This window comes from Sciurus vulgaris (genome assembly GCF_902686455.1).
Source record: "Sciurus vulgaris genome assembly, chromosome: 15".
NCBI classification, from domain to species: Eukaryota; Metazoa; Chordata; class Mammalia; order Rodentia; family Sciuridae; genus Sciurus; species Sciurus vulgaris.
The window spans coordinates 90,517,168-90,529,447 of NC_136476.1; the positions used below are offsets into that span (position 1 = coordinate 90,517,168).

The 12,280-nt window shown below is 52.6% G+C and overlaps 1 protein-coding gene across 1 annotated transcript; it reads right to left on the minus strand.

The window, feature by feature from the left end:
• Positions 1-7,056, minus strand: ZMYND19 (zinc finger MYND-type containing 19). The gene is made up of 6 exons (XM_079112866.1): positions 6,799-7,056; positions 5,561-5,620; positions 4,708-4,814; positions 3,966-4,106; positions 934-1,114; positions 1-600 (listed from the first exon to the last, which is right to left on the minus strand). Exons 1-6 carry the CDS (start codon positions 6,847-6,849, stop codon positions 457-459), a joined length of 684 nt encoding a protein of 227 aa, XP_078968992.1. The 5' UTR covers positions 6,850-7,056; the 3' UTR covers positions 1-456.
• Between the last annotated feature and the right edge of the window lie 5,224 nt (positions 7,057-12,280).

The window sequence follows — 12,280 nt, forward strand, 5'->3', positions numbered from 1 at the left end:
GATGATTCCACCCTTTACTCTGTCCTTTCGGACACAACTCTGTGCAGGCCACCCATGGTGGGGCCCCCACTGCCCAGGAGAGAAGCTCCACTATTGAGTTTCTAGACTTGTGGCCGACCATTTGCCATTTGAGGCTTACAGCAAATGATCCTATTTGTAGTTTCTAACCCTCTCCCTGCCTCCCCCCAAAAAAAACTGTACATGAGTTTACAAACATATTAACATATAAATAATGAGAAAGGTCCTGGGGCGCCTCCCCGTTGTCTCTGCTGGACATCTAACACTGGAGGAGCACTTTCCCCACCAACGGCGTGTGCCATGGGGAGTCTCACGGTGGCTTTCTGGGCTTGCCACTGGATTCTTCGGCACCTCCAGGTTCAAGTGCCTGTCTGTCTCTGCTGTGCCACGGAAGAGCCCAAAGCCACAGGCCTGCATCAGTGGCAGCTCTGCTGCCCGTCATCGCTCTGGCTCAAGCTCGTGCTGGAAGGGACGTTTCCTCTCCCGACAGTGCTTCTTGTGGGCAGGCCAGTCCTTCTGCTGACACTGGGAGCCACAGTACCGGGCCACCTGGCAGCGCCCACAGATGTTGAACTCCCGGAGCTGAAACAGAACACGTTGCTTCACCATCACTCTGAGAAGCAGTGTGGGACAGAACCTGAAAGACCTGGTGAAATCCCATTTGCCAGACTGATATACAGCTCCACCACAGAGCACCTGCCTAGCACGTGCAATGCCCTGGGTTCCACCCCCAGTACCACAAGCCAACTAACAGAAAAAACGTGCACCAGAGCTGGAAGGCCTGGGACCTGCTTAGGCAGGCACAAGTAAAGGGAGAACCACTCTGTGGACAGCTAGGGAAGCACCCATGAAGTCCATGCCACCGGCCAACCATGGGAGGCAGCCAGGACAAGGCCTCACTGCCACACCCTGTACCTGCTTCTCCATCGCTGTGCAGGGAGGGTAGTGACACTCATAGTAGGTACAGGAGTGCTCCTCTTCTTCCACCACATCCCCATTGGCATTGTAGTACCGGGTCACGTTCAGAACAGGGAACTGTTCTTCTATGGGGTCCGTAGGAAGCTGCTGGATTGCAAGCCAGTACAAGCTTTGCTCCCTAAAAGCAAGTAGAGGCCTCAATATACTTGTCTCAGGTCAGCACATAGGGAAGATGGCGCAACTTCAGGACACCACAGTTTTTGTTTCGGCAATTTGATTTGTCTGCCCACCTCTGCTGTGTGCTTACCACCACATGACATTAAATGTTTAGCATGTTCTCCCGCTAACAACACATATGCCTTATCTGTCACTCTCACCAACATCTGGGCTAATGGGCACACAGCAGGCACAGAACATGGACAATTCATACCCTGCCCATGACCCTTGGAGGCACCTCTCCTGACCTTTCAGCCCACTTCCCTTTCAATGTTTTGGGCTGCCCTATGTCCTTCTACCCACTTGAATGAGTCAGGCTACCAAGAAATCTAAGAACTGAGATCCAGCGGGCACCTAATACAGTATAAGGCCCCCAAACAAGAGTTGAGTGTAGAGCACTCCAGCCCTGTGCTGAGCTTCAAGGGATACAGCCACACCTCAGGAGCCACTGAACCCACTCCTCTGACCAGCCCACTTAACAGAGGCCAGGCCACGAGGAACCTGTTCAGAAAGGGAAGGTCAACACATGGAAGGATGCTGGCTGCTTCCTAAGCCCTTCTGTGAGCCCTTCAGGCGAGGCTCACGAGCAGCCCTTGGGAAGCAAGGAGGAGGGGATCAGGTTTGCCAAGAGGCCCCTCTGGTTGTTGAGCTGAACTTGTAGCACCCTACTGACCAGGAAAGCAGAGTACAAAGTCCAAGCCTGGGAAAAGTTAGTGCCCTGTTCCTAGTCTGACAAAGTAGGGTGAACCTAAGACCAAGAACCAGCCTATGTGGAGGCATAAGCCAAGAACCAGGATATGCAACTGGGCCAGCTGGGACTTGAGGCCCACTAAGACGGCTCTGACTGCTGCTTCTGGTCTGGGGCCCCACCCAGTACAAGTGCTCTACACTGTTGGGTTCTAAAACCCACACCTATAAGCCAAGAATGACACCTGCTAGGTCCTAGTTGCCCAGGACACGTCCACCAGGGGGAGGTGCCTGCAGGTGTAGGGCACAAGCTCAAAGGGATCTCCCCAAGTGGACACAGAATAGGTGGGGAAGGGCTGCTAGGCCAGTTGACCAGGAACCTCTGTCCACTGCTCAGGGTTGTAGCTGTCCACTTTCCTAGAGGTTCTTAATTGTAATTATTGTATTTAGTAACCATAAAAGATGTTTGGAGGACTGTAAGTAACATTTAGCCACAAGATGGCCACACCATCACATAGGGACCTATCTGAGGTGATTGGTGCCACAGCAGAATGGACCCACTGCTCATGATGTGGGTGTACAGGGACTTGCGTGGATACAGGGAGGGTTCATCCAGTATCTGCCCCAAAGGGAGCTACATGAAGCTGGGGAAGAGGCACACCACATCTACACTAGGGAAGTGGGACAACCAAGGAGAAAAGTCACACCACGCACCCCCTACCCTTCTGTTGATGACGCAACCCTGGTTTCCTTTTGAGAAACCTATCCCCAGTCCCAGCTCCAGGAGAGACAAGCACCCTGGGACTTCCCTACAGTGATGAATGGACCTGGTTCCCCCACATAGAAAAAAGCCCTGGGAGGGGCTGGGGAGACAGCTCAGTCGGTAGAGTGCTTGCCTTGTAAGCACAAGGCCCTGGGTTCGATCCCCAGCCCCCCCCCCCCCCAAAAAAAAAGTGAAAAAGCCCTGGGGGACAGCAGAATTGAAGATGTGGCACCAACCCTTGGTTCTCCACATTTCTGCCAGGGGCCAACAAGTGCCCTATTTTTGCTTCAGTCAAATTGAGTTCAGTTTCTTTTACTTGCAACCCAAAGTCCAGTCCAACATAATTCCCAAAAGGATAAAAACCCTTTGCTCAATATTTATAAAAGGTTCAGTTTCACCCAAGAGCAGTGAGAGAGAACTGAAGCGTCAAAACCCTGAATCAGAATAAAACCAAGAGCCATATGGAAAGCAGACACTCCCAGGCTCTGCCTTCAACTGTCAGAGTTCATGTAAGAAGGAATGAGGGCCTGGTGTGGTGGCTCACACCTGTAATCCCAGTGGCTTGGGAGGCTGAGGCAGGAGGATCGTGAGTTCAAAGCCAGCCTCAGCAAAAGCAAGGTGCTAATAAGCAACTCAGGGAAACCCTGTCTCTTTTAAAATACAAAACAGGGTTGGGGATGTGGCTCAGTGGTCAGGTACCCCTGAGTGCAATCGCTGATACAAAAAAAAAAAAAAAAAAAAAAAAAAAAATGGTGGGGGGAGGTGGTTAGGTACAGTCTGCAGGACACCATGAGACCAGAGCAGCAGTTTAGAAGTTACCCTCAAGGGCCTAGAGACTGTCCCCTAACATCACCAGCAGCCTGCAGGGTGTCCCTGCCACTTCTCCCCAACTGCTTAGACTTAGGCTCTACAAGGCTTAGAGATGGGCTGGCTGGTCTTGAGGCAGTAAGAACTGCCCTCCCACGTGGAAGCGTGTGCAGAGCACTGCTTTTAGGACTGCAAGGAGCTGGAAACTGAGACGTCAAGTCCCCAGACCACGCCATCCTGCTTCTTTCAAACCTCTACTCATGGAAAACTGTTTAGCAAAAGAACATGACAAAGAGACCATGTACATGCACAGGAGGCCTCAGGGTGTGGCCCAATGCTAGCTATCCCTACTCAATCACATCGGCTAATGATTCCTAGGTCCAATTATCACGAGATCAACTCAGAAAGATAATCCCAGAAATTCTTCCCACTCCCATGAAAAAAGGGGAACCCCACGCTTTGGGGGAAAATAATTCTGATCCCAAAGCACACAGAGTGGGAACATGACCCTCTTGGTTCTGAGAGTCTGGAGGAAGCACCAATAGGAAAAACCCACCTCTGCTTGCTGGAGGTCTCTTCGGCTTTGGGCCGCCAACCCCGAGGCACCAGCTGCAGGTTGTCCAGGCGGTTGTCCACAGTCACAGCATTGAGGTGCACTACCTGGAAACCGGGAGCCACGCCGCCCCTGTGCCTCTCCCTGGGAAAACACATCTTCTAGAGTGCCATCTCTGACCCTCACAGATTTCTCTGGTTAAGCATGCAAATTCAGTCAGAAAAGTGTCTCAGCTAAGTAGTATGAACTGGCTCCTCATCACACCCAGGAGAGGATGCCAAGAGGAATCCATGTTGACAGTTCTGCCCCAGGATTCAAAAGAACCAAGGACGAAACCCCAAAAGCATCTAAACAGCCAGCCTTGAGAACAGCTCTCCATCTGGGTAGTCCCAACATTTCAGAGTCCCACAGTGCACAAAAAACATTAGTGGCCCACTTCCTAGGGAGGTAGACTAAATAAACCCCACCAACAGGCATAGTGAGAGCCTGGCAAAGAGAGCAGAATCCCTTCCTCCAGAGGAGGCCCTACCCCAGCAGAACACCAGCTTGGTTTTTGAAGTACCACAATATGCGAATCCAACATTCCATTGGGTTAGTGGTAAAAGAAACAACTCTTCAGACCCAGACTCAGGGAAAAGTGGGGCTAGTCCAATTTCACCCAGTTCTACTGCCTCAAGCATACTTGCACATCAGAGCTTACGCAGGACCCAAGGTGGGATATGGAAGGCCTTTGGAAAATACCCACCACAGCAGCTCATGAAGGAGCCTGCCTGATCCCCTTCCTCGGTTTTTGTCAAAGGCATATGCAAATATCTTAGCACCATTTCCATCTGCATCTACTTCCATTCGGGCCTAAGAAAGAACAGGGAAAAGGTTTGTTAAACAAGCCTCAAACTCTGGGCAACATTTGATGTAGTTCGGTGGTAAAGGGTCCCTAGATTCAACTCCAGTACTGGCAGGGAGAGAGAATCGAGCAAACCAACCAACCAGGACACCCTGCCAGTCTGTTCTTGGGACCCTGGGGGTCTGCAGACTCATTTAGACACAAGTACCAATGCCCAATCACCAAAAAACAAAAATTTCAAACACTCCATCCTCCATTTGGGCAAGAAACCCTACTGCAGACACAGAGAAATACATTCTCCCATTCAAAAAAAAAAAAAAAAGGTCCACAAGCCAGCAAGGAAGAGAAATCCCTGAACAAGCAGTGGCTATGAAGTATGAGGTGTATGAAAGTGTGGAGTGGGGCCACTGACTGTGGAGGGCTTCTGTGCCAGGTCAGCAGCAGGAATGGACATTCCTCACTGAGAACACTGGCAAGGGTCAGGACCACTTCCCATCTCGCAGTGCAGAGGTGAAGACTGCTACATGCTGATCTGAGTTAAGACATCCTGTGACAAACAGGAGATGTGGTGTGTTCTCAAGAGCCAGCAACCAAGGTGAGTGAAGGTGGGGAAGAGCAGTGGGGCTGAGTGAGGCTGTGGCAGGCTCCACTGGGTAGTGACACTGTGGCCCCCCGGGGCCAAGGCCAGCAATGGCTATCCACTTGTGAGGTCCCTTGCTCACATAGCACAGGGAAGGAGTTCAGTCATCCTTACCTCAAAGGAGTAGCTCTCCACCAACGGGATGTCTTGTTCATCTATCAGTGTGTATTTGGTCTAGAAATTAACCACATACAAGTTACATTTGCAATACTCACAAGGAAAAGTAACTAGTAACAGGCAGGAGCCAACTTAATTTTATTGTGAAATAGAAAGTAACTATGTGCCTCTTCAGGCTAAAATAGATCAGCAAGTGGAGGCCTTGTTGCACTTCATTTGGCATACACTGGCCTACACCAAAGAGCAAGTAAACCAACAGAGCCAAGTCACTGCCACATTAGTTTGTACCGAGGGAGCATACCCAACCACACAACAGCAACTCCAGCAAGAGGCACTAGGCTGTAATGCGCCAACCAATAAACCCACTCAAAGCTGGTTACAGTGGAGCAGAGAGAGGGGCCAGTGCTGAGGCATAATATTCATGAGATCTTAATGCGTATTCATTAAACTAGGAAGTAGGTACACGTGCTTACAGGGTTAGACTTCCCCGCTACCTGTCTGAAATGTTCCAAATAAAAGCCTTAAGGGCTGATGTTCATGTATGGTCCCACCTTCCCCAGTCAGAGTCACATCCCCAACAGCCCTGCTGAGCTGCTGCAGAAGGGGCAGCGTCTCAGGGGCTCTTCTAGGCTCTAAACCAGTTTCCCGCGTCTGACTTCACCCTGCCTCCGCCCCTGTCCCACCAGGAGCTGCAGCCACTGGTCAGGGGAACAGGGTAAGCTCCCTGGCTCCCAAACACCTCCGAAGCCCACAGGTGCCACGGGAGCCGCGGCCTCAGACGCGGAGGGTGGGGCCAGGCACTGGAGAACGGCAGAGAAGCCCCGGCTCCTCGTCCCTGCGCGAGGACGCCCTGGGCTCGGCGAACTCGGCCAGTCCCCGGGAGTGCTGAAAAGAGCCCCGAAGCTCGGCGGGTCTGCAGGCACCTCGCAGCCCGCCTGGGACGCGCCGGTGAGACGGCCGGGGGCGGCGCGGAAAGGGCGCTGTGTTCAAACCCGGCGGCCGCAGGTGCAGCCCGGCACTAGGCCCGGCCGCGGATACCCGAGAGCGCTCGGGGTGAGCGCGGCCGGCCGCCTCCGCACCCCGCCGGCCCGGCCCGGTGCGTCGGCAAGTCGGAGGGGCGCGTCCGCTGGCCGCGAGGAAAACGGCACCGGGCCGGAGCCGGGCCCACGAGCCCACGAGCCCCGCCTGCCCGTCGCCCGGCCCGCGCAGGCCCAGCCGCGGCTCCAGCCGCTCACCTTCCCGGCCACCCGGCCGAGCCGCACGATGCCCAATTTGAAGTCGGTCATGGCCGGGCCTGCGCTCTCGGCCGGCAACGCCGCTCCCTCGGGAGGCGCCGGGCCGGGGCGAGGCCGCGGCGCTCCGGGAGGGCCGGAGTCGGACCGGGCGGGCCCAGGGCGGACGAGGCTGGGCCGCGCTCGGGCCGCCGCCGCCGCCTCGCGCCCGCCGGACCTGCCACGCGCCGCCGCCGCCGCCGCCGCGCGCACCCCCGCGAGCGGAGCGGAGGGGCGGGGCGCTACCGGGACACACCCCCACCTCCGCCGTCTGGCCAATAGCAGAGCGCGCCCTGCGCCGGCCGGCGCGCGCCGACGCACGGCGGCCAATGGGAGGAGGGCGGGTGCGCCGGCGTGCTGGAAGCGGGGCGAGCGCGGGGCGAGCGCGGGGGAGGGGCGGGCCGGGGGCGGCGCCTGCGCGGCGGGCCGGCGCGACGTCAGTTTCGCGGGAAGCTTTGTGCGCGCGGTGGTGGCGGGGGCCTGTCCGCGGGGCCTTGGCCCTGACCGCGGCTCGGCTGCCTCCTGCTGGCTCGCGGTCCCCACAACCTGCTTGGGCCTTTTCAGGCCCCGAGGGCAGCCTGAATCGGCTGCCCGCGCCCGGCCCGCCCACCTAGCTCAACTCGCCTTTCGGCCGGCCGGACTGCAACGGAGCTCCCATCACAGCCTGCGCTTCGGCGACGCTGGCGTCCTGGGCTGTACCTCCTCACCTGGGGGCTGCGCCTCCAGGTCTCCAGAAACAGCCCCGGATGACAGCAGGGCCAGTCATAGTGCGTCCTAGGTCTGTGAGGCCCCGTTAGGTCTCCTGGGAAGGCTGAGACTCACTGGCAACACTGGAGGCAACGGTGGCCAGACCCTGAACTATGTAGACCCTGTAGCCTGGACCTTGGGAGCAAGGCTCTTTGCTCTTTGCCTAGGGACGGGCTGCACCCTGCTTCAAGGTGACCCCCAGGCACTTAAGGCTCAGTCAGGTTCTGTTTTGGGGGTAATCACCAAGATAATGCCTGTAAAAGGCTGTAGTGAGTGAGACCAAGAAGCGCTATCTCTGGGCTCCTGGAACTTGCCAATTCTCCCAGACACCTGGAGGACAGAAAGTGCTGGCAGAGAGGCATCTGGGATCAGGCTAGGCCTAGCTACTCCACCAACCTCTCAGAGTTGTGAAGGTGTAAGATGAAGAGAAAGAGCTTCATAGGAAAAGGTTTGCTGTCCAGGATGGGGCCCTGTGGGTGCTCCCATGGACAGTAGACACACTTGGTGCAGGTTTCCCCCAGAAGTTAACTTGAAATGGATTCAAGTTCAGGTAGCTTGTTGAGAGGGGGCAGCAGGAAACACTAGTTGGGGTGGGGTCATGAGGCAGGGAAGCGGGTGTTATTAGTATAGTTTCTGTAACAAGTTGGGTAGGGGTCATCCTCAGGGTTCCTTCCCCGAGGCAGGGAAGCCAAACCCCTACCCTGCTGCTACAGTTGTAGGCTGGGAAGGTCACTGCATGACTCACAGCCATGGAGACCTGCAGGTGGTAAAGAGCAGATGAGTTGTGCCAGGTGCTCTGAGTCCTGTGAGGGGCAAGTCACAGCGCTCTGTCTCCTGTCAGCAACACTTGAAAAAGAAACACTTGCTGGAAGCAATGAGGCAGGAGGATGTCAAGCTTAAGTTCAGTCTGGATAACTGAGAATGTCTCAAAATAAGAAGGGACGAGGGTGTAGCTGTTGTAGATCACTTGCTTAGCATGCACAAAGCCCTGATTCAATCCTCAGCACCACACCACATGCACTCAAAACCCTTGACCTCATGTCCACCCACAGCCACTGCCATCCTTTCCTACTTCCTGACACAGCAGAAGTTCCTGGGCGTTGTGTGCGCTTGCTGCATTCTCTTCCTATCTAGAAAACTGCAAACTCAGTCACTTGGGACACTGAGGCAGGAGGATCACAAGTTCAAGACCAAACTGGGCAACTGAACAAGATCCTTTCTTTCTTTCTTTCTTTCTTTCTTTCTTTCTTTTTTTTTTTTTTTTTTTTTTGGTGGTGCTGGGGATTGAACCTAGAGCCTTGTGCATGGGAGGCAAGCACTCCACCAACTGAGCTATATCCCCAGCCCCAAGACCCTTTTAAAAAAATATTTTTTTTTTAAACAAAAACCAGGGTCTGGGGTTGTACCATAGTGGTAGAGGGCTTGCCTAGCACGTGTGAGGCACTGGGTTTGAGCCTCAGCACAACATAAAAATAAATAAATAAAATAAAGGTATTGTGTTCATCTACAACTAAAAAAATTTTTTAAATAAAAAAACAGTGAACTTGTCTTCTATTCATAACAAAATACCACAAATATGGTGGCATAAAAGAATGCAAATGTGCCCTGGGGCTGTAGCTCAGTGGCAGAGAGTGCTTTGTGTGAGGCACTGTGTTCAATCCTTTGCACCACATAAAAATAAAGGCATTTTTGTTGATCTCCAACTATTTAAAAAAATGCTAATGGGTTATCAGGTGGCTCTGGGTTAGAAGTGCAGGTGGGTTGGGTGGCTTCTCTGATCCAGGCTTCAGTGCTGAAGTCAAGGTGTCAACCAGGGGGTGTGGGGGAAAGTCCTTGATAGGCTCATTCAAGTTGTTGGTAAAACTTAGTTCCATTTGGTTGTGACATGCTGGCTGTCAGCGAGGGGTCCTCAGTTTCTGGAGGCTGCCTGTATTTTCCAGCTTGTGATACTGTCAAAACCCATTAAGACCTGGGGAGATAGCTCAGTTGGTAGAGTGCATACCTTGCAAGCACTAAGGCCATGGGTTCAATCCTCGGCACCACCAAAAAAAAAAAAAAAAAAAAAAAATCAAGTCCTCCTCCTCCTTACACTTTGACTCCCTCTGACTACCCTTTCTACTTCATATTCCCACGTTCAGCTGAAGAAAATTCTCTCAAGAACTCCTGTGATTTAGATTGGGTCCACCCAAAGAATCCATGATAATTTCCTTATTTAAGATCACTAATTACTAACCCAGGTACGTCTGCAAAGTCCCTTTAGCCATGCAACATAGCATGTTAAGGTGCAGGCAGGAGGACAGGACATTTTCAAGACGTCCTGCCCACTCAAGTCTTCTGGCACCCACCCCAGCTAAGCCTTCACCTGGACCACCCATTGAAACTGTTGTACATCAGCAAACAAAATAAAAACTCTTCTCAGTGAGGAAGCCAAGAAATACACACCATGGGTTGTCAGCATGGGAGGACAAGCAGGTCAGCACTAGGAGCTGGGAACCTGATGAGGGGCAAAGTCCCCCTCACTGAGTAGCTGGTGTGTGAGCAGACAGTGCCAGCAGGGAGTGAGCCATGCAGGCACATAGAACATGTGGCAGAGGGGACAGCCAGGGCCAAGACTGGTAGCATATCTGGCATGTTTGAAAAGCAGACTGGTGATCTCACAGCTGGGAACTCTAGCTTGTAGGAGGCACAAGTGGAAGCAGGAAGGTTCTCTAGGCAGTGAACAGAAGCACAGTGTGGGAGGTGATGGTGTTGGACGCAAGTGGTAGTAGTGGTCTGCACGTTGGGTGTCCTGGTTATGCTGTATTAACAAACAATCCTGAGTTCTCAGTGGGCTTAGCAAAATAAAACTATTTCTTAGTTGTGGTACATGCTAAGGTTACACAACAATTGAATCTATGAATATAGACTAAGGGAGAGAGATGTCCAACTGGGAGTATGAATTTGGCATTCAAGCCAGGTGCAGTGGCACACACTATAATCCCAGCAGCTCCAGAGACTGAGGCAGTAGAATCTCAAGTTCAAAAACAGCCTCAGCAATTTAACGAGGCCCTAAGCAACTCAGTGAGACCCTGTCTCTAAATAAAATATAAAAAAGAGCTGGGGATGTGCCTCAGTGATTATGCACTCCCAGGTTCAATCCCTGGTACCAAATAAAAAATAAATTTGATATTCATTAGTGTACTTATTGCATGTAAAGCTGTTAGTCCATTTGGGTTGGTATAATAAAATACTTTAGACTGGGTAATTCATAAATAATAGAAACTTATTTAGCTGGGGATATAATTTAGTGGTAGAGTGTTTCCCTAGCATATGTGAGATTCTGGGCTCCATTGCCCAACACTGCAAAAAACAAGTAAAAAATAAAAATGTATTTTTTACAGTTCTGGAGGCCGGAAGTCCAAGATCAAGTTACTGCAGATTCAGTGTTGGGTGAGAGCCTGTTTTCTCCAAAGGTGGCACCTTCTTGCTCCATGCTCACCTTCACCAACACCTTCAAGCCCTTTTACAGAGGTTTCAGTTCCTTCCGTGAAGGCAGAGCCCTTGTGGCCTCATCATCTCCTACAGGCCTCACCTCTGAGTACTGAGTACTGTTGCCTTGGGATTAAGTTGCACTATGGAATTTGGAAGGACACAGACATTCAAACCATGGCAAAAGTGTAAAACCGGGTGACATCACTGTGTGTGAAAATGTGGACAAGTAAAAGAGAAGGACTGAGTCCTTGACATACCTGTACCAAGGCAGAAAGCGACTGGAAAGAAAAGGACCAGATAGGAGAACTAAGATGTCAGGTGGGAGGGACACCAAGAAGGGTGCTGAGCTAGAAGCTGGGGAAGGCAGGGTGTCCAGCAGCAGGAGGGGTCAGCTGTGTCAGCCTCTGCAGACCGGCCTGCACAGTGGCACGTGGAGTGAATCAGTGGATTTTAGCAACCCGGACCACTGGCTGGTTACCTTGATAAATCGTTTCAGTGAGAGAACAAGTCTAGTTAGTTCAAGAAGGAATGGGAGGCATGTTGTGGAAGAGGAGAGAAGTGGGATGAAGCTGGAAAGAGGAAGGAAGTCAAGGGAGAATGTTAGCTGTGCAGGGTGGGCGGCCACACCTGGAATCTCAGTGGCTGTTGAGCCTGAGGCAGGGGGATCAGGATCGTGAGTTCAAAGCCAGCCTCAGCATTGAGTGAGGCCCTAAGCAATCTAGCGAGACCCTGTCTCAAAATAAAAAAATAACAAGGGCTGGGGATGTGGTTCAGTGGTTAAGTGCCTCTGGGTTTAATCCTTGGCAAAAAAAAAAAAAAAAAAAAAAAAAGAAAGAAAAAAAGAAAGAAAAGGAAGAAAGCGAGAGCCTTGTGTGGTGGAAGAGGGATGGTGTGCATTTTTGTCCACTGGTGGTGATGATTCCTGAGAGAAGGACAGTTATGAAGGAAAGGGTGGGAGAAGCGTCCAGCGGGAGAGGAGGAGGAGCTCGGCAGGAGTGCGGGTCTGAGTCCTTTAGTCATAGTGAGGAGCACCTGATGTCGAGGCTCCAAAAGGCAGTGGGGCGGGAGGGCTGGGGAGTTCTCTGACGAGAGGCTGCTTCCTTAGTGCAGTAGAAGTCACTGGAAGGAAGAGGAAGTGCCAGAGGAGGGCTGCCCTTCCAGCAGAGAGGCCAGCAGTGGCACACCCAGGGTGGCAGGGCATGGGGGCAGGACGCACAGCAGGAGGGCG